At 42.0% G+C, this 22,573-nt stretch overlaps 1 protein-coding gene and 1 pseudogene across 1 annotated transcript; one reads left to right on the plus strand and one right to left on the minus strand.

Annotated features, from left to right (window-relative positions):
• Positions 1 to 723: 723 nt before the first annotated feature.
• Positions 724 to 1,557, minus strand: LOC147440062 (uncharacterized). The gene is made up of 3 exons (XM_086484465.1): positions 1,275 to 1,557; positions 1,076 to 1,177; positions 724 to 952 (listed from the first exon to the last, which is right to left on the minus strand). Exons 1-3 carry the CDS (start codon positions 1,464 to 1,466, stop codon positions 890 to 892), a joined length of 357 nt encoding a protein of 118 aa, XP_086340591.1. The 5' UTR covers positions 1,467 to 1,557; the 3' UTR covers positions 724 to 889.
• A 10,596-nt stretch (positions 1,558 to 12,153) lies between these two features.
• LOC147440063 (mitochondrial adenine nucleotide transporter ADNT1 pseudogene) lies at positions 12,154 to 13,063 on the plus strand (annotated as a pseudogene).
• Positions 13,064 to 22,573: the final 9,510 nt, after the last annotated feature.

Below are 22,573 nucleotides of genomic sequence, written 5' to 3' on the forward strand. Positions count from 1 at the left end.
GCACATGAGAAGGCATTCACGACGCATTCGATGTCAATGCCTCGAAACATGTTGCACACAAACATTCACAAGCATTGACGCTAGACATGAGAGGTATGTTTCCTGTTTCCCACCCAGGCGAATATTGTTTTGACGTATTTGCATGTCATAAATCCATTAAGCTATCAAGATGAATAGGGACTAGATGCAAGCGCTCATGATCTCATTTGGAGGCACACCCTCACTTTGGGCTTTGCTGAGCCAAGGCTCGAAAAATACATTTTTCATAACCGATCATAATAAGGCGAAATTTGAAATTCTAAGGGGAAGCTTGAAATTCGAAATTCTCAGGGGACGCTTGAAATTCTTTTTGGCCAAAATTTGAAGCTCTTGCCGGTAAGGTAATTTAAACTCGGTGTAAAAAGGCATGCTCAAAATCTTTCCAGGATTTTATAATTTCAGCCGGTTAAAATACACAAAGCTGAACGTGAGTTATCCAACGTTCCTTGCAATTTGCACGACAAAAATTAATGGTTGGCAACAGGGGATAGGTAGTGAGCGTTTCTCTGTAACCACCAAGGCTTTGCTCACAAGAGTACGCATACGATCACATAACCCCACGAGAAGTCTCTTGACATTGGTAGGAACAATTCCAAGGCCCTTATATATTCGACAAAAAGGGGAGGGAGAGAGAGAGAGAGAGACACACAGAGAGAGAGAGAGAGAGAGAGAGAGAGAGAGAGAGAGAGGAGAATTTATTTTATTGCAACATAGATAAAAGAAACTTACAAAGCAACCCAGATTTGCAGGCAATCAGCAAAATACAAGCTTTCTGCATGTAGGTAGCTATTACTCATACTGTGAGTTTTTATAGCTGTATGAGCAGCCACCAGGAGCTTCTCATGCCCTTTCAGTAGTGCTGTTCACCTCCGCCAGTGGCCTTATTGGCCATGTCCTTCACTGCGTCCCCCGTCTGCCACAACGTTCCAAAGCAATTAATTAGTACTTCACAGAGGAGATACACCATTCTGTCGTCTACATGGAGAGAGAGAGAGAGAGAGAGAGAGAGAGAGAGAGAGAGAGAGAGAGAGAGAACCCGCTGGAAGGCATTGCCAGTGCCCTCCTTGGCTTGCTGCGCTTTCTCCTGCGTGGCGTGAGCCGCCTCTCCTGCCTTCTCCTTGGCAGCTCCCATCATTCCCTGCACCCATCACCTTGAGGCTCCAGTAAGGCCAAGCTGGTTTTTTAGTTGTGGAGAGAGAGAGAGAGAGAGAGAGAGAGAGAGAGAGAGAGAGAACCTGTGCGTTGTGCTGAGCCTCCCCGGCCTTCTGCTGGCCGTAGCCCTTCGTCTCCTCTGCTTTGTGAGCTGTGGCGTCCTTAGCTTGCTGGGCGTTGTGCTGAGCCTCCCCGGCCTTCTGCTGGCCGAAGCCCTTCGTCTCCTCGGCTTTGTGAGCTGTGGTGTCCTTAGCATGCTGTGCGTGATCCGCCATCTCTTCAATTCTTCTTCTTCTTGATCTTCGACGAGCCCTACTGTAGAATCTCCGTGAATATATATTTGCGACTAGGCCTACTTCACAACCACTTCTCCTCCGACTGGCTCATAGCAGCGTTTAAAAAGAGTAGTTCCCGTGTGCGTTTCTCAACGCGTGTCCTGCTCTTGATTCGTCTTCTGTTGACACGCGCCGCGCAATCTAATTTACAGGGTTTAGAGTTTGGACTTTCACATCGCCGTTGTCCTACCTCCACACTATCTCGCATGGGCGTCCTCAAATCGGATCGATGGTTGAGGTGATTTGGGCCGTCGGATGCGCATTTGGTAAGTTCGAGGCGTTTGGTAAATTCGGGAAGAAAAGTAAATTCGGGTAGGCTTGTAAACTCGGGTCGATCCGCACCTCATGTCTCGAACCCTCGACCTCCCCACCACGAGCCATGTGCACTAACCACTACATTCTCATGCGTACGTTGAAATATAGGCGATTCGAGTATGTCATATTGTAAATGTGGGCCGATTAGTAAATTCGGGGCAAACTTGTAAATTTGGAAAATTGGTAAATTCGGGGCAACCTCAGATCTGACGGTCCATAATTGACGCGCGTTGCCTTTTCCTCCTCCACCATTGATCCCATTTGACCATGCCCGTGTGATACAGTAATGAGGGTTTTCCTATTATTGCCAACCTCGCCTCGGGCCGGGCCACTCCATAGAGTCCTAGTGATAGGATTTGAAGGGCTACCCCAAATTCTAATGACAGGCATGTGCAGCTTATGCCCTTCTATATTGAACGAAAAGTTTACAATTTCCCTTCTTTTTTTTGTGCAAAACTCACAATTGTGAGTGGATAGTATTAAGAACAGAAATATACACCAATCCTCGAGCTCGGACCGAGCCATGAGGGTCAAAGGATTACAAGTTATCTGCTTGGCAGAGAAACCACTCCTACTCCTCGGCTTTACTTATTACAATATGTTATGTATTGTTCTAAACCAGTCCTCTGAGGCTTGTTTGCCTCCGATCATGTGGATCATCACTCTGCTCTCTTGCATGATTTCACAAAAGCTTGCCACAGCTAGATCCCCCTCAAACACGCGGCGGTTCCTTGCTTGCCAAATATGGTGCAAGAAGTAGTACCTGATTATTTGAGTGTAGAACGAGAAGAGCAGGACTTCCCATCCTATTACTACCAAAGAGCAGATCATTCTTGAAGAACCTAAATTTGCCATGTCCTTTGAATACACTTGCATACTTTCCCAGCCATGCCCGTGACTGCCTGGCATCCCATGAAAAGGTGGGCTAGGTCTTCACTGGCTATTCTGCACCCCGAGCAACGATCGGACCCGATGCCTCTTTCTTGTATCTTTAAGCCCGTTCGGCAGAGCACCCCACATCACTTTCCACAAAAATATCTTCATATACTGAGGCCATCTTGGCTTCCATATGTTCTCCATGACTCCCTCCTACCGTTTTTTCGTCCAGTGCCTCTTCCATAATTTGTTGAGGGGGCTACACCAATTAGCCTCGTGCATTAATGCATGGTAAATGCCTTTAGAGTATAGTTTCCAAAAGAGGCTACTCCCGGTCCATCAAGCATCCCATTCAAAGTTGGATTCACAAATTGGCATCACCACCTTATCAAGCTCTTTAATCATCCTATAGACTAGTAAGATCTCAAAGCCATCCAATTGAAATTGGATGGCTAAAGAGTTAGCAGTTTTCCACCACTTCGTGTTGCCATCCCAAAATTGCTCTAGTTGAACGAGCCCCTTATAATTCACCTTCTTGGCCATTTCTATCCAGTACAGGCTTTGCGGCGGCCCCAATATTTTAGAGAGCCAAGGGAACCAATGCAATACAGAGTTCTTAAAGTATCTGGTTACTTCCCCCCACTCCAAAACCTCAGCAGCACTTTTGCACTTCCTCATCAGCTCCCCTGAGAGTCCACCAGATCTAAGATAAGACCACTTTAGGGCAAGAAGTTTGTCGTGCATCGCAACCCCCTTCCACTTTCCCCCTTTCGATCCCAGTTTTGCTGCATCAAGCATTTCCTTGGTCATGATAGCCCAAGCTTGGTCCTGTTTAGCCAATGAGACCATAAATTTGGCACAAAGGGCCTCAACATGAGATACAGGGTTAAGAATTCCGAGCCCTCCTTGGTCTACCGGGACAAGAAAAGTTTTTTGCACCTTTCTACATCAAAATTAAAAAAAAACTAGCATTTCACTTATCTTATACTCTCATACATTAATATTTCACTTATCCTACACTCTTCCATGCAATTTAAGGAGTCTTACCACGCACCGAGCGAGTTTTTTCGAGCAAAGACAAACTCGAGCAAGTTTTGTACGCAATATAGTAAATTTTATCATCATCAGAAGGTGGCACTAGAGCCTTCTTCAAATCTGGAACGATAGTTTCAACAAGAGGGAAGGTCGCTGCAGTGACTTTGCATACTAGTTTGTTTGCAGCGAATTCAGTCTGTTTTGAGCTTGTGTCTGCTCGAGATAAGGTGGTATCCATCAAAAAGAACAATGCTAAGTGAGAGAAGATGCTTAGATCTCTCTCTCTCTCTCTCTCTCTCTAAAATTAGAAACAATATCACTATCATTGGCAACAACTTAATTAAAAACCAAGCCTTAAGTGTATTTTTAAGGGCCAAAATAAAAAATTCCAGGCTAGTTTTGAGAGTGGCATTGAAGGAAACTGGCTAAATTTGGAGGATTGTAGTGTAAAGCTCGGTAAAAATCCTTTTTTTTTGGTTAAGATATTCAATGTTCGCTTTTCCGCTGGTTCCTACAAAAGGTTTGGTGAACACTTCCTTGCATGATCCTCTCACTCTCTCTCTTTTTTAGTCAAGAGGATAGAGGATCCTTAGAACACGAGTACTTTTCAAGTCATAACCAAAACTCTTATTAACTATTTCTGTATTCAGACCTCCACTCACAATTTTATTTGGTCTGGATCTTCCAATCATTCAAATTGTCTTGCTAGAAAGTAGATATTTATAGCATGACTCCATTAATGCTGATGACTAGCTTGTCGTACGGATATGACACATAAAAAAGAAGCTAAACTATAAACTATCGGATAATGGCTCGACCTAAAACACTAGTCAACAGGCAGCTAGGGCATGTTTTTTCTCCCAACGCAGTAGTTTAAGTCTTCTAGTGAAAACTGGCTTAGACAAAGCAGAAAGCCTCATCAAACCAGACTTTTCGCATCGTTAATAATCGAGCCACTTGCAAGACAGTGAGACAAGCCCTATAATTCTGCATTGCATGTACATCAGTTCTCACAATTGCATTGGTATGATAAACAAACTTTTGGAGGCACATTTGCCCTACTACATAATATCTTTAACTGGCCAATACAAGGCATCCGATGAGAGTCTCTTTTTGATGCGTCTCTTTTGGTATGATAAACAAACTTTCGGAGTCACAATTGCATTGGTACGTCTATGGCAATGAGTTTGCCCTACTGCATAACATCTTTAACAAGCCAATCCAAGGCATCAGATGAGATAGCATAGAGCAAAGGAGAAAGTGGGCACCCTTATCTTATGGATTTATGCAATGAAATGACAGCTGTAAGAGTACCATTAGCTGAAATTCTAGCTGATGTATTCCCAAAAAGAATGTGAAAAGAATCTGACCAAACCCATGTAACATTTAATGGCCTAAAAACTTGTGTGTAGCGGAAATTAGCATGAACATAGTGGGCATTTCATTAGAATATATTCCTAATGAGAATTACAAGAGTGCTTGGGTGGAGAGAGCAACAAAAAGCATAACACCTAGTTAGATAGCATGAACAATACTTTCAAAAGAGAAAGAAATTACGCTATTGACAAAAGTTGAGGACCAGATTTACATGGAGCCAGTCCCCCCTCCAAAAGGCTTTGTATTATGGTTTCTCCCATCAAGAGATCGAGACATTGTACAATACAATTCTTTGTGTTTCTTCAAGACTAGCTAGTGCAATGAAGATGAAAGCTTCATGCACTAAGAAAAACACTTATCAAACACAACATCAATTCTCCCCGGTCTCAGACCCAAGACCTCACACACCTTCGAAGATGGTGAGAGCTAGCAGGGTATGAGAGTAGATTGAGAGGAAGAAGGAGTAGTCTTACGAGAAAGATGAACATCTCCTCACATAATCACTCATATTAGCATAGCTTAGCTTAGTAATTAGCATGGTAGAGGAGATGAGCATGCATTGAAGCTTGGCTCTTGGTTGGATTTGCATCACAAAGCCAAGAGTTGTTGGTGTAGGCCTCCCTTCTCACAAGCTTGGAGTAGGTGGTAAGCTTTCCATTAAAGCTTGAGAAGGAGAAAGAGTCTTCTTTACTTCACACATGAGATTGTGTGAGTGTGTGTGTCATAATTCCTTGCAAAAATCAGTCCCCTCTCTCTCTTGGTCGACCCCTCTTGCAATTTGCTCATGCTACCCTCTCATTGGACCTCCCTAGGGCTAGCCAATGATAATTAAGCAGCATAAGTGATAGCCTTCTGACATGTGTCCCCCTTTCCCCTTTTGTGAGAGGTTTAGGTAATTTAATAATTCAACTAAACTCTCATTGGACCCCTTTGCTTCCTGGCCAATAGGAATCAAGCAAGCCATTGGGCTAGTGAATGCTCATTGGACCCCTTGGGAGATTGTCCAATAGTCTTCTAGAGGGCTTAATTCTCATTGGTTCTTTTATTAAGTGTTTTTAAATTAATTAAACTAGATTACTCTAGCCTTATTCTCATTGGTCCACCTCCAAGGCCATCCAATAGGAATTGGGTACACCTTGTGGGCATTAGGGAGCTGACATGTGTCCCTCATTCCCTTTGTGTAAAGGGAGCTTGTGTGTGTGTGTGTGTGTGTGTGTGACTTTCTCTCTCATCCCCTACAAGCAAGGCTCGCCCCCTCCTAAGTAGGGATTTGTAAAGACTTTTTTGACACACACAAAGCATCCAATTCCCCCATGGTTGACCTTTGGACACAACCTTTGAATTTTGGAACCTTAGCATTTTGTAAGTCTTAATGGGCTGAACCTTAGGGTCTTTTTAGCCCATTGTTGCACATGGCTCTTTTGCAGATGGCCCCCCATTTGGATCCCTATTTTCTCTCCTTTGCATCCCTATTGTGGCTGGTCTGCTAGCTTAACCAATATTCTAGCTTTTTCTCCCCTGGCACTTCCCCATATTAAATGATCAGTTTAACATGAGAAAATCATTTAGGAGAATTAGATATTGATTATTATGACACCCATATCATAAAGACTTTGAAGTATGAACTCCCATTCAATTCTATCATAGGCCTTATCATACGCTTGTGACCCATTGTTTGCGAGAAGATCTTTTAGAAGAGAGGTTTTTTCATTTTTGCAATGCACTGATCAGCATCATATCTAATAAACAATGGATTATTGTGCTCTTTGAATGTTGCTCGTGCTAGTACTACTACATGTACTCAGCTGAAATATTGGCGGCTATAGGAATTATATCATAGTAGTGCAAGCTGCTGCTCATGCCTCCTGCTTCTTCCCAATATTGAATGGCCAATTAGCTCTCCCTTCCTAATGGCACCTGCATGATTTACTACTTAACTTCTTTTGCAATGCTGCTACATCTCCTTGGAGCTACGCCACATTAACCAACTCTTGCGGACACCATATTCTGTGTTGAATCGGTCATGAGAGATGTTTCTATTTGTCTGCAGATCGTTCCGAAATGCTTGCCTCATCAAATTTTCAAATAGGTTGTCAACAAAGTTGGACGAGGAGTGTGACTGAAGCCAAAGACTCATTAGACCATGACTTGCACTAGTGGCAGTATTCCCCAATGCCTTTCCCTAGACATTGAACTGTCTATCATTAATCCCCTCACACACTGCTAAAAGCGCAAGCAGCTAGTTGCACTAACGTCGCTGGCTTAATTACTTGAGAATAACCATCATAAGCTTCAGTATGATTGATCCTAAGATCTACCACTGCAATATTCCCCAATGCCTTTCCCTAGACATTGAACTATCTACCACTAATCCCCTCACACACTGCTAAAAGTGCAAGCGGCTAGTTGCACTAAAGTCACTGGCTTAATTACTTGAGGATAACCATCATAAGCTTCAGTATGATCGATCCTAAGATCTACCACTGCAATGCTATTTCATTTTCTTGGAGCAACTACCATGGACATTATATTCTGGATTGAAGTCAATGGCTTAGCAGACCATGACTTGCACTAGTGGCGATATTCCCCAATGCCTTTCCCTCAACATTGAGTTGTCTGCCACTAATTCCCTTACACACTCTGCTAAAAGCGCAAGCAGCTAGCTTAATTACTTGAGAATTATAATCATAATATTAAGCTTTTCTACCCTCATGTTCGCTTTGATGTTTACTCGTTCTATTTCTTTGCCCTTTTTCGTCTGCATCGCCAATAGTTGATAACATCAACAAAAAAACCCTCACTTCTCCTCTCTCTCTCTCTCTCTCTCTCTCTCTCTCTCTCTCTCTCTCAAAAAGAGACTCTCTGAAAGAGCGCGCAGAGAGTCTCTTATTGACTGAGAGAGAGAGAGAGAGAGAGAGAGAGAGAGAGAGAGAGAGAGAGAGAGAGAGAGAGAGAGAGAGAGAGAGAGAGAGAGAGAGAGAGACTCTGAAAGAGAGTGCAGAGAGTCTCTTTTTGAGAGAGAGAGAGAGAGAGAGAGAGTGAGAGAGAGAGAGAGAGAGAGAGAGAGAGAGAGAGAGAGAGAGAGAGAGAGAGAGAGAGAGAGAGAGAGAGAGAGAGAGAGAGAGAGAGAGAGAGAGAGAGAGAGAGAGAGAGGCTAAGAGCTCTGTTGTGCCCTAAATCACTTGCAACTACCATCCATCTTGCTGCCTACATGCCACTCATTGCAGAAGCAGGTGTGGTAGCAGCTTCCAACTGAAGCCACCTTTGCCCTTTTTTTGGCAGCTCGCTGGCCCCACTCAAGTGGCTCTTCCTCTCCTTCCCTTTCCTGACTTGACTTGCCTCCATTAGCTTCCTGGAATTTTGCTTTGCACTAGTTCTCCATGGTTTCTCAAACAAAGGCCACAGCTTCTAGGATACAGAAGCAGCATGTATTGGGGTAAAGCCCCATGTGGCCGATTAGGCCAGGTGCCTGCCCACTATACTTATACATTATATGGACATAATAGAATAAGGGGGCTCACATGTAGAAAGTGAGTTTTAGCACCTGCAAACACAAGGTCTCCTCTTCTCCTCTCTTCTCCATTGCTGCACACACTCACACACACTCCCACTCGCGCACTTCAAGTGGTATCAGAGCTCAAGGATTGGGAGTACCATTGGAGCTTAGCAGGGAGGCAGACATAGAAGCAGCAAAAATTGTAGCACGTTTTTGAAGATCTATTTTGGCCTACCAAAACGTCTTCATGCAAGCCGACTCCCGCTATTCTTGATCAGTTTTTTGTCCTCTTCAACTTTGCAGGCGAAAGTTTTCTCAAAATCTTCACCAATTTTAAGACATGTTACTCAGATATCCTGCACGTCTAGGGTACACAGCTACAGAGTTTTACAGATCTGTTTTGACTTGTAAAAACAACACATTTCAGGTGCATTCCCTCTATTCTCAATCATTTTTGTGTGGTCTACAACTTTGCAAAAGAAAGTTCCTGCAAGTTCTGAACGGTTTGGAAGATATGGGCTGACAAGCTGCAGGATATTCAAAAAGTTGAAGATTTATGAATGCATATTGTGTTGATTTGCTACATTCGGAAAGCTCGAATTGAGCTTTGTCATTCTCTTGTTTTGTGCATTGATGTTTTGCTCTCAGTGAAGAGAATGTGAGTTGACATTTTCAACAATTTTATGCTCATACATTGAGAACACTTTGTGGATGTATGCATTCTTGTGGACTCTCAGGTTCAAGAGTGGATTCATCACAGGTTATGTGCATTGACTTATGCGATTGAGCAGATTTCAAGAGTGTGATGCACAAATTTGCAGAGAGTTTTGCAAGCATTTTTGGCATGATTGTGAGTTGAAATTTTAGCTGATTTGAATGCTCTTTGATACACATTTGGTATATGTTTGATGCTCATTTATATTGCCATCTGGATGCACATAATGTGCGCTTTTTAGCGGATGATATTCTTCGCCTTGCAATGGCATATGTGGGCTGATTTTCAGCTATTTTGAGCATCAATTTGTGCCATATTTTGGTTGGTTAGCATCAAAGTTTATGCTAGCATATGCCTCGCTTGTAGAGTGGGGTTGATGCACTTTGTGTTTTGGATTACAGGATTGTTTTCCAAGTTTAGGGAGTTGAGACTTTGCGGCAACTCATGCGCATGGTTGCAATCGTGTCTTGATTGAATTTGGCACTCAGTGGTTGCTTTGCCATAGTGTTTTGGCATCACATTGTGAGAGTGTTTGCTCACCCAATTACGTCATTTGACATGCATGTGGTAATCTCTTCTAGAAAGAGATTGTTGATGATAGTTTCATTGATTACCACATAGTGCTCTTGGATTTAGAGTGGGTGTTTTGGCATCATTTGAGCAGTTTTTCTCACTTGTTCGTTACATTGATCGCCATATTTGTTGACACTCTCTTAGATACCTTATGCCAGCTTATGTTGTATTTTGACAGTACTTGGTGTATGAGTTAGCCAGGCTTTGGCTATTGTCAGTTGATAAATTTGTGCTTGTTCTTGTCACAGGTTATCGCCATGGATTTGTCATGTACATCATTGTCAGGGTTTGTGATTTTCCATACAAAATTTGATGGTTCAAACTTTGAGCATTGGAAAGTAGGTATGCATGATGCATTGACTCAGTTGGGCCAAGTGTTGCCACTACAAGGCATGGATGCTAGGCCAGAGTCTATGACTGATGATGAGTGGGAGGACTTGGATGAGCTTGCACGTTTGATGATCATGTTACACCTTGGTAAGTCTGTCTATCGCATTGGTTTGGATGCATGCACAACTAGAGAGTTATGGCAAAGATTGGCCAATGCTTTTAGCACAAATGAGTCTAGAGAGGTGCTTACAATCAAAGGACGATCTTGCAGACATAGAGATGTTGTGTGTTGGCATTGTGGTCATACAGGGCATGTACGTAGGCATTGTTTTTTGCAGATGAGACAACATGGGAGACAGTATGGATGCTATCACTTTGGATGATGTGGGAGCAGATGTAGCGTATGTGGCTACGCATGATGGAGATGTTGAATTTGCTTCCATGTTTACTCTTGAATTTCTTATGTTGGTTTTTGACGGCACATTACCTTTGCATTGGGTACTAGATGTGAGTGCTAGATTTCATGTCACGCCGAGTCGTGAGTGGTTTAGCACATATGCTAGTGGTATGCTTGGACATGTGTGTCTAGATGATGGTTCAACGCATGAAATAGTCGGTGCAAAAGATGTCAGACTATTGTTGCCGAGTGGTGCATCATATGTGTTACGTGATGTACTCCATGTGCCAGGTTTGACACAGATCTTGATCTCTGTGAGTCAGTTACGAGACAGCGGATGCCAAGTAGTGTTGGACGAGTACATTTTCAAATTGCATCGTGGACATCTAGTCAAAGCTAGAGGTGCTAGTGTTGGCACAATTCATGCGATGTGAGTACGTCACATACGAGACGGCACAGTCTTTGTGAGTATGCAGCCATGCAGAGAGATGAGGCATGTCTCCTTTGCAGATAGGTTATATGATGCTCCAATTTGTGAGCATGTTGAGCCAGTTGTGCAGCAGTACATGTTATTCGTGGATACGATGATGCATATGGATGGCTTTAGTGTTGAGGATTCAGTCTTGATTCAATCATTCATGGATATGCTTAGGCGAGAGGCTGATGCGTGTGAGTTAGAGCTAGGCACTGCTCTTGCCACACAAGGTTCATGACAAACAAACGATCTTGGTGTACATGTGACATGTGATGGACACGAGGATGGATTCCAGGGATCGGAGTTCGGGTGTCAAGAGTGATTTCCATGAGTGGAGTTCTGAGCCCGATTTGACTGAGATGGTCAGATATTGCTAGGATTGCATCAACATTTGGGAGTCTCATGTACAAGATACTGAGCTCGAGACCTGAGATTGCATTTGCAGTGGGGGAAATTAGTCGTGCAGTGACTAACTTTGGCCTTGAGCATAGGGGCACTTTGCAGCGTATGGTGAGATACCTACAGGATGTGTGCGGCTTTGGTGAGGAGTATGGTGTCGATCGCTCTATACTTTCTCTGCGATTAGAGCTGGATGCACACAAAGTCAGTGAGCCACTGGGCGTTGGCTAAGGTCATACTTTTGATGGCCTTGTACAGGTTTTGTACGGTTTTCTTTTTGCTCTCATGGCCACATTGGCCTTTACGTGGGAGGTTGTTGGGGTAAAGCCCCATGTGGTCGGTTAGGCCAGGTGCCCACCTACTATACTTATTCATTATGTACATAATAGAATAAGGGGGCTCACATGTAGAGAGTGAGTTTTAGCCCCTGCAAACACAAGGTCTCCTCTTCTCCTCTCTTCTCCATTTTTCCACACACTCACACATGATCCCTCTCGTGCACTTCAGCATGCACGGAAGAGGAGGTTGCCTCTCATGGGGTAGCCTTCTACCAGAGATATCCTCTTTATGCTTCTGGGGAAGAATTGTAAATCACTGGCCGTTTGCAATTCTCTCATTGTTGGAGGCGTGGATGGTGGAGTTTCACGTAGAGCTATGGCTCCACTTGAATGATTGAAGATTATTTCTCAAGTTCAAAATACATTGAAGCTTAAATATAATGGCACAGTGTAAGGCTAGAAGTACATTTGGTCAACCCAAGGCTTAGCTGGATTTTTCAAAGGGAATGGAACAAACTGTGCTCGAATAACTCCTAACTTTACTGTGAAGTTTTACAATTATGAGCAGGCTTCAAGTGCAATCTTGTGGTTGTACAGGAGGATGACTAAGCAAGAGGATACTGAGCTTACACCATTACTAAGACTTGGAGCTGGTGCATGTGCCAGAATTATTGCAATGTTTGACACGTATCCCATGGACATGGTTTGGGGTAGGCTTACAGTGGAGATAAAAGGATTCACGAATATCGAGGAATGATCAATGCGACATCCACAATAATATTGAAAGAAGGAACATTAGCGCTCTACAAAGGATGGTTGCCATCTGTTTATTGGTGTGATCCTGTACGTGGGTTTGCATTTTGTGGTATATGAATCACTGAAAAACTAGCAGGTGAAGAGGAACGTAGCAAGCAAGCCAGAAGAGAATGTTGATTTGAGAATCCTTACAAAACTTGGATGTGGAGAATCAACAGGTACAATGGGCAAGACCGTGGCATATCCACTTGATGTGGTACGGAGGAGGATGCATAATGGTGGGATGGAAGGATTCCTTCTCTATCATCACCGCAGTTGGTCAGATGACAACACCAATTTAGTACACTGGGATGATTGATGCTTTTTGGAAGACTGTTCGCAATGAAGGCTTTGGAGCCTTGTACAAAGGCCTAATTCCCAATTCTATCAAGGTTGTTTCTTCTATTGCTTTGGCATTTGTGATATACAAGGTGATGAAGGATCTTCTTGGAGTCGAATTCCGAATATCAGATTAAGTGAATTTGCAATCTGCAATAGCAATAAGGTAGAAGAGATTGTAAATGGACAAACAATTTGAAAGCACATCGGCCGTAGTACTGATTTGTAAGAGTCTCTAACTTTTTAAAGAAAGGGAAATTTAAATGATAAGTCTCTCTCTCTCTCTCTCTCTCTCTCTCTCTCTCTCTCTCTCTCTCTCTCTCTCTCTCTCTCTCTCTCTCTCTCTCTCTCTCTCTCTCTCTCTCTCTCAATCTCTCTAGAAAAGGTCCAGACCGGTGCGGCTCTTTCAGAGACTTTTTTTTAAAAGAAATTGAGAGAGAGCGAGGAGAGAGAAAGAGAGGGGGAGGGGTTGGAAAAAAACCCTAGATTATATGTAATCCCATCTAAAAATTTTGAGATTTACCTCTAAATTTTAAATTTGAAAGTGAGAAAACCTACAAAATTTAGAGAAATTTAGCGTCATTTGGGGGAAAAAACTTCAAATTTAGTCAGTTTACCACTAAACTTCTCATAGATAGGTTTTGGTAGTTTTGAGAACAAAGGTTGTTTCAAGCATTGGTCCCTGCATGTACGTGAAAGAGTCCGTGTCTCTTTCAAAGAGATTTTTGGAAGGGTTTTGTTTATACTATATAGTCGCTGAAAATGACGACAATTGAACTTGAGGACCTTCTTGCCTCATCTATTGTGAGTTTCCTTGCCCAACTCCTTCAAACCAAATTTGTCAATGATTAGGGACCCAGAGATTTACCTTTCCTAGTCAACACAGTTGTCTAAACGTGGCACAATGTTGTTTGTTGTAACACAACCAACCTCCCGGTTACCCCTCAGAGGGGGTTACCTTATGGGGTGCCAAGGACTGAGGCCTGGGTCACATCATTCTGCAAGAGGACAGATGCAATGCTAGACTACCATCCATTTGAATTGCTATGAGGCATTGATGGACGTACAACTCCCAAATAGTAGATAGAGTAGAAACAAAAATGGAGGGCTAAGCCTCATTAGGAAATGCATTTCAAAGGACTACAATGACAATCAAACACCATGGCTCTAAGAAGTGTATTCAGCATAGGGGAATAACATGTTGGGTGAGTAATCTGGGTCGAAGCATGACGGACAACTCAGTAGACTAGGAACCCCGAGCAGTCTAGGAGATTTGAGTTGTGCTCATATAAACATGGAAAATTTAAGACAAGGTTTTTACACTAGATATCTCTAAAGTTTGTAGGTTTATTCACCTTCTACTTTGAATTTTGAAGATATATCTCAAAATTTGTAGGTGGAATTACACTAAACCTAAGTTTCTATCGATATGTGTATGTGAAAGAGAACTATCATGTTCATAGCTTTATCAACCTTGCATACTCTCCTATCAAAGCACTCTTTATAATCCCCCACCATTATCACCTCCCTTGACACGTTGTCGCCACCACCTTTGGCAACATCACTAACTCCCACTCCCCCCTCCTGATAGAAGGCTACCTATAATGGTGTGATCCAAATGTTAATATATACCATGATGTGGATTTTCTCAAAAGAATAGCCTCATTGCAATAATATAATTATTTTTCAATTGTTCTAGTCCATCAAAGGAAACATTCTACCAAACCCTTGTTCAAGGGGTTTTTCCTGTCAAAAATTTGTGGTCATTTTACCATTAAAATTAGGTGTAATCTTGTTTTAGATTTTTTTTTGTTGTGCTTGAAGTCACCTAAAAAATCCTCCTTGGTTTTTGTTTTGTATAGCGTGCCTTGGCTAGCCTTCCTCATTGTAGGGATTGCTCGGAAAATCTCGTTTGTGATTTGAGATTCCTTCATTTTAACCATCCTTTTAATATTACTTTGACAAAATTTATTATTTAAACAATGTATTATCAAACCACGGTCCATGGACCACAACTTCGTAAATTTTTAAAGATTACATAGAAATAGAGCAAATAAAACCAATGATATAGTGAATATGAGGTCATTTCCATGATTGAAGTACAAAATTGAAGAATAAAAACTGCCTTCAAATAAGATTAAAAGTCCTTCGATACCAATAGAATGCAAAAGAACCCTCGATACAAAATCATATCGTCTGGCTTGAATATCTAAGCAAATAAAACTCCATAGTAACAATCAATTTGTTTTCAAGATTGCTATCCTTCGCTTCCTCATAGATTTCCACATATCAAAGCATTCTTCCCACAATACATCTTTAGGACATGAAACCTTCGGAGTATTGAGTCCAACAAACATTGCTAAGCCCAATGATGCAAGCAAAAATCTATTACGAGACTTCTTTTTTATCTTATTCGTTTTTGAGAAGCCTTTTTCACAGGAAACTGATGAAAGTGGAAGTAGAAGCAGAGCTCTCCATAATTTTATGGTCCATGGAAAAGATACCTCCCATTCTTCATGGTTGCAACAATCATGCCAAGATGAATGCATACTCTTACCTTTGAAGCGGTTACAAATGCGTGTGATAAAAGATATGCGTTCTTCTTTGCATTGTTCTTCATTAATGCAAGAGTTGGATAATCTCCCAAAATGTTTGCACAATACATCTGGCTACCTTATTGTAAAGAAATCTAGCTTCTGCAAGTCTTTATCATAATCCTTTGGGCTACGTACTTTGCCGCTTCAAAGAGATCAAAATCAACCTTAAAATCATTTGACAATGAATCCACTAGGCCTTTGATGTACATATTTTCCATGTAAGCCAGATTATTCACCACCCCTTTGTCACGGCTAGGGACTTGCTACGCGCCGTGTGCGAGCCACAAAGGCTCCTAGCACACAGTCATACAACAGACAAGCTCACAAGGAAGAATGGTGTGTCACTCACCTTCCTGCGTAGTTGCGAATGAAGGATTCCCGCGCCGCGAAGAAGAGGGAGACGCCGCTACGCCGCGCTCAACCGCCTCGCCGCCGCCGTGCCGCCGCAACGCTCAATCACACACACACTCTCACACTCTCTCTCACACGTACACACACACACACACAAGGAGATGGTGAAGGAGAAGGTGGAGATGGAGCAAGAGCGGCTTCTATTGTACAATGAGAGAATGAGTAAAAATTAGGTTTAGTGGCTTTTATATGAGCTCACCCCATTCACACTTGGGCGCCCATACTTAGCCAACTAATTCCTTGAATATTCCAGTTACAGTGCGCCTGTCATCGGCGATCACCCTTACCCTGTTCCTATTGGTCCGACAAGCCCGGTACCTGACTCTAAACAATACAACGTTTATAGATCATAGGGTGTCCGTGTGCCGTGAGGGTTAACATGCCCCCCTTCCTGATGTAGATTCTGTCCTTGGAAGCTATCCAGTTGAAGCTCGTTCGTCGAGATGGAAGAGCAGTCGACATGGATGTGCGTAGCCTTCTTCAATCACTGCAAAATCAAACAACATTGCCACAGTAATTGCATTCTCATATACAATTAAAAATCATATGCAATTTTAGATAGACAAATTGATTGGTAACAGAATTTTAGACAATTTGTCAGCAATAAACATTAAATTGCAATATAATCAAATGCATAAACAGATGTAAAGGTAAAAAATTAAACAAGTCCGGGGTCGCTAATTTAACGGTCAAAAGGCACTAGAGCTCGACTATTAATACCATGGGTAACTTCTCAAATTTTTCTGGTCAATTAAGTTGTTTAATCGCGAGAGCCAAGTATTTGATGTTCGAGGGCTGACTAGAGGCTATACCTAGAAGACCTTGTAGTTAAGCTACGATAAAAGGAATTTCTCATGAAATCATCGCCTGACTGATTACCTTTTCTTTGACCCCCCAAAGTCTTTTCACATTGATTCAATTTTGATGTGTGTGCTTATTTTGTATGCCTTGGGTTTTTTGCTTTTCAAGGAAAAGCGCCCACACTGGGAACCTCTAGGGCTCTAGTACCATAGGCGATACATGTGAGTGAAGTACCAATTTAAGCAGGGATTTCTCTTCTAGCTTAAAATTTTACATTGTGGCACTTTGATTTTTTTGTTTGTTCATTTTCAGCATTTTAATTTTGTAACTTTGGGGGGTCATATAACACTGTTACCCTCCCGAGGCTCATCACATTAGTAAACTCCCTTTATAATACTTAAGGTAAAGGTCAATAGGGTTAAGCCCACTAGAAAGCCCTAGTACATTTCACACAATGCTGCTTAAATCGGATTAAGAACCTAAGTAACCATTGCTTATTAGGAAGGCATTCCCCATGGTATTAAGAGAAGATTTCTAATACCTAGCTTGGTCAAACTAGCTTAGTCGGACTGCTTGATTTTTAAACCTAGACAAGTGATTATGACAAAACATCACATTGAATTAAATGTTTGATACTGAGCAAATGCGCTGAATATTATGCTACCAATCACAATCAAAGCAGACAAACATGGATGCAAAAAGATAAGGGCAATGCTAATGGACATTAAACACCTGTTTGTGTTGATGGTCGCGCTTGATTTGAAGTGTGAACGAGAGAAAGGTTCCATGAAGGTCCAAATCCTATCAATAGCAACACGCTCCTGTACACACTAGGAAACAAAAGGAATACCTCCAGGAGGCACATTAGTGGGAAAAGGTACCAACACTTATTGAACACAACAAAAAACATAAGGAACCCTAACCTAATTATTTGCACTCCCCCTAAAGAGTCAAGGGAATATTATATTGTAGAGGTTGGGGGGAAACCCTAAGGCTAAACCCCTATCCTCGTCGTCGAGATAAACAAAGTCATCATCCATGAGACCATATGTGCCATCCGTGTAGTTATGTAAATTTTCTTCTTCATCATAGGTGCCCACGTTTACTAAGAAGGTCACTAGACGCCTATAGTCATCTTGGTCAAAAGGGTAGGCTTGTGCAATGGGAGAAACGCTCTCTACTAAGTATGGATCAGACGTGGTCAAGAAACGTATCAGCCATTCTAACTCCTCAAAATTCCTCTCACATGCTAGTGTACCTATCAAATCCCATTCACATGCAAGCACTGGAAAGACCATGTGAAACATTTGTGAAAAGTAAAGAGGGTACCTCTCACCCAAGGAAGGAGTGGATGACTCTAGCGTACTAGCCATATCTGTACACGCAAATAGATGATGGTTAGAGTGCAAATATTACAAGGGTCGTGTTCTTGTGCATAATTGTTTTTATTATTTTGTGTTATGGCTCTTGCTCTTTTACTTTTTTATCTTGTTTTTGTGAGTATAAGGCTTTATATATACATTCCCTAAGATTGGAGATTGAGAGGTCAGGGAGGAAGGTTGAGAGGGAAGCAAGTGAATGACGGATGTCAGCAAACACTCCCCCCTTCCTTGGGTAGATCATACCTTTTGGAATGATGTCGTCACCTTTTGAAACCAATTGTTCCAAGTTGTTATGGGTAAAGGCTTTAACCAATAGTTTTCGATCACCCTATGTGTTTCATCTAGTTGCAAGGGTGGTAAGGTACTCTCCCATGATTTTATTTGCAACATTGTTGGAGGTGGTGAATCTACAACGGGAGGTGAAAACTCTTTCTTGCTTGTATGGATATGTACAATGGTAGGTGGAGGTTGTGTCGAAGCTTCTATTTCCGTATAGGAACTACATGAAGAGCAAGAAGCTTTATTTGCTTTTCCTGTTCCTGAGCTAGGTGGAACAAATCGTTCTTTCTTTGGTACCCAAACTAGCTCTGGAGCAGGTGTGTCGCATTCCGTGATTTTTTCCTTTCCACGATTTTCAATTTGTTTTGGAGCCACAGGATTGGGTTTACATGGTCCAGGTGACAGGTAAGAGTACAATTTATGTTTGGGCACCCAGATTTTATCATTTTCTTTATAGTATCTTTGGGCTTTTAATAGTCGTTTAGGAATCCAGCGCCACATTTTCTTACATTTCTTGGAGCGAGTGGGACGTTTCTTACGAGGCTTCCGTTTTTTAGCATCAGCCATGGTTACTAAAGAAGCTTTAGGGACCCACTTGTATGCTTTCTTTGTTATATTAGGATGGTTCTTGCGTGTCTCAAGATTTCTTTCAACTACATCAGTTGAAGATCTATAGAGTTGGGCTATGGGGACGTATGGTTCAACCTCCTGGACATGCAATGTCTTGGGTTTTATTTCCTTAGGCAATATCTCAGGGACTATGGCTTGAGTGGTAGGGATAAGAGTTGGTTTTTGCGTTGTGACACCCCCAGTCCCCCAATCAATAGTGCATTTGGTGGCTATCATCCACGTGCGTCCTAGGTTTATATTACCCTCCATAGTTCCAGTAGGCATGACCAAAAAGTCTTGAGCTACAATTCCATTGTCATAACTGACAGAAGTGTGCCAGATTCCAAAAACCGTAGTTTTTTTCCTGTTGACACCCTTGACTTGGATAATACTCTCAGATAGAGGTGGCTTCCCTAACTGACACCACACCCCATAGGATAGCAGATTATATTTAGCACCCGTGTCCAATAAGGCGTTATATAGCACTTTTCCATAGGCACTATTTAACTTAATAGGGTATTGTAGAGGTGTGTCAGAGTCCAACCAATCCTCTTCGATTTCCACGTGGAATGCATTTGTGACTCCAAGGTTAGCCTCTCGTTTTTGTCTTATACGTTGTTGTCGCTCCTTAGCCTCAGCTTGAGCTTGTATCTTCTTTAACTCGGTTTGTGCTTTGGCGGCCTTCTTTTGATGAATGGCCCATAGTTCTTCTTGGCTTAAAGGATCATAATATCTTTTGAATTTACTCCCATTGAGGAATCCAATGGTTTCAACTCCATCAAGAGTTTCCACACGAAGGGTACCTTGTGGGGTAATTTCACATACTCTATATGGTCCTTTACCAGCATATTTCAACTTTTTCTTCTCTTTACGTACTCCATACATAAGGACTTTATCACCAACTTTGATGTCCTTGTCCTTCACATGGCGATCAAACCACTTCTTTCTCCTATCCTTTTCCACAAGAGCATTTTGCACAGCCAACTGTCTCTCTTCGTCTAGTTTTTCTAAGATATACAAACGCTTGGTTAATGGGTTACCATTCCATCCCTCTTGCGAAGCTACCCTAAGACTAGGAATGACAAACTCCCAAGGCATAACCGCTTCTTGGCCATATACCATTTTGAATGGCGTACAATTAATAGCCACTTTATAAGCAGTACGATAAGCCCATAGAGCAGATGTCAACTTCAAATCCCAATCACTGCGATGAGCTTCTACCGTCTTGGTTAAAATAGAGATTAGAGTCTTGTTGGTGCTCTCGGCTTGTCCATTAGCTTGCGGGTAATAAGGTGTAGACTTATGGTGGGATATCATAAAGGTTGTGGTAAGCTCTCTTATTACCTCATTTATAAAATGGGTACCATTATCACTAGAAATTTCAAAAGGGCAACCAAATCTTGTGATAATGTTCTCAAAAAGAAACTTAGCTGTTGTCCTCGCGTCAGCTTTTTGTGAAGCCTTAGCTTCAACCCACTTTGTTACATAGTCCGTAGCAACTAGAATATATCGAGATTGAGTGTTGCAAGCTGCGGGACTAATTGGACCTACAAAGTCTAAGCCCCATTTATCAAATGGTTGGGTTACTTTAATAGGATGTAAGGGCATTCTATCTTTGCGCTGTGTGGTCTTGTAACGTTGGCACTCATCACACCCTTTTGTAAAAAGTGATACATCCTTAAATAAAGTTGGCCACCAATAGCCTGATTGTAGCACCTTTCTAGCAGTCACGTCTCCTGAAAAATGTCCTCTTGCTATGCCCATATGTGCTTCTTGCAAGATATACAAATGTTCATCCTCGCGGGCACAACGCCTAAGAATATCGTCCTTGCCTAGTCTATACAGAGTTCCGGCAATCAAACAATAGGGTTCACATTCTTTTACTAGCCTTCGAGCGATATCCTTACGAAGTTCCTTGGGTGGAAAACCATTAACTAAAAAGTTAACAATGTTCTCACTCCATTCAGGCATAGTCTCAACTATGAATAGGGAAGTATCGGGTAATTCATCATCAACTCCTGTAGGGGCATCACCATTGGGTATGTGAGACAAATGATCAACCATGACGTGCCTTTTACCGGGTCTCACTACAATCGTGAAATCAAACTCCAGAAGAATTAACAACCATCGTGTGATTCTTCCTGTGGAGCATGGCTTGTTTACCAGATACAACAACGCTTGATGATCCACATAAAATACAAACTTGTTTGCCAGAAGGTAGTAGCGAAATTTCTTTACTGCATAAACCATTGCTAAACCTTCTTGCTCTGTAGTGGTGTAGTTCCTTTCAGCATCGTTCAATTGACAGCTTGCAAAGCTAATGGGATAGTCCAATTTATGTTCTCCTGGTTGAGTGAGAACACACCCAATAGCAAAGTTTGATGCATCAATATGCACATGGAAAATGACATCCCAGTTAGGTGTCCTTAAAATCAGAGCACTTGCTAGTGTTTTCTTCAATTGGTCATAGGCCTGGTCACACTCTTCAGTCCATTTAAACTCAATGAGAAGCTTGTACAAAGGACGTGCTATCTCAGCGAAAAATAAAATAAACCGTCGATAATAACCCACGTGTCCCATGAACCTTTGAACTCCCTTGTAATTGGTTGGTGGTGGTAACTCTAGAATCACTTTAATTTTTCTCTCATCGGTTGAGATACCATTCTTAGATACCATATGCCCTAAAATAACTCCATGCTTGACCCAAAATTGGCATTTGAACGGGTTCAATGAGATACGATATAACCTACACTTTTCAAACACCTTCCGCAAACATGATACATGTTCTTTCCAAGAAGAGTAAACACAAAGGTTGTCTAAGAAAGCTTCACAAAACTCTCTCAAATATTCTTTAAAAGCAGTGTTTATTAATCGTTGGAATGTAGCAGGGGCATTTGTTAAGCCAAAAGCCATCACACGAAATGCAAACACGCCAAATTCTGTGATGAAGGCAGTTTTAGCTTGGTCCTCTAGCGCTATCGTGATTTGGTTGTAGCCTGAGTACCCATCTAGAAAGCTATAAGCTTCCTTGCTTGCAACTCTTTCGAGTACATGTTCGGAATATGGTAGGGGGTAATGGTCTCTTCTAGTAGCTGCATTAACTTTTTTGAGGTCCACGCACACCCTGAGTTTCCCATTCTTTTTTGGCACGATAACTATTGGAGACACCCATTCAGAGTGTTCAATAGGATATATGAACCCACATTTGATAAGCTTTTCTAGTTCTTCTTGAATGATCTTTGCGTACTTAGGATTCATCGGGTAGGGTCTTTGTTGTACGGGCTTCGCAGTGCTAATCATAGGGATCGTATGTTGGACCACAGAAGGTGGAACACCTTTCATATCATGGTATGTCCAAGCGAATATTTCCTTGAATTCCTTGAGAAGCTCTTTGAGGACCGCCTCTTCAACTTCTGTGAGGTCTTGGGCAATAAAAACAGGTTTTGATTCTTCACTGGGGTCGGCTAATTCTATTTCTTTAACTATTGCCGGACCATCATAGATTTTATTATTCCCATCAATAGGTATTCTTTGGGCTTTTGTGTACACAACCTTTGCTTCCCCTGTG

This window comes from Adiantum capillus-veneris, chromosome 16 (genome assembly GCF_014529385.1).
Source record: "Adiantum capillus-veneris isolate H3 chromosome 16, ASM1452938v2, whole genome shotgun sequence".
NCBI lineage: Eukaryota > Viridiplantae > Streptophyta > Polypodiopsida > Polypodiales > Pteridaceae > Adiantum > Adiantum capillus-veneris.

Excerpts from the sequence above, each read along its gene's own strand:
- LOC147440062 (XM_086484465.1), bottom strand. The coding sequence starts at position 1,466 with ATGGCGGATCACGCACAGCATGCTAAGGACACCACAGCTCACAAAGCC. Across the intron at positions 1,178-1,274 it reads AGGCTCAGCACAACGCACAG|GGAATGATGGGAGCTGCCAA; the intron begins GTTCTCTCTCTC and ends TGATGGGTGCAG. Across the intron at positions 953-1,075 it reads CTGGCAATGCCTTCCAGCGG|ACGGGGGACGCAGTGAAGGA; the intron begins GTTCTCTCTCTC and ends ACGTTGTGGCAG.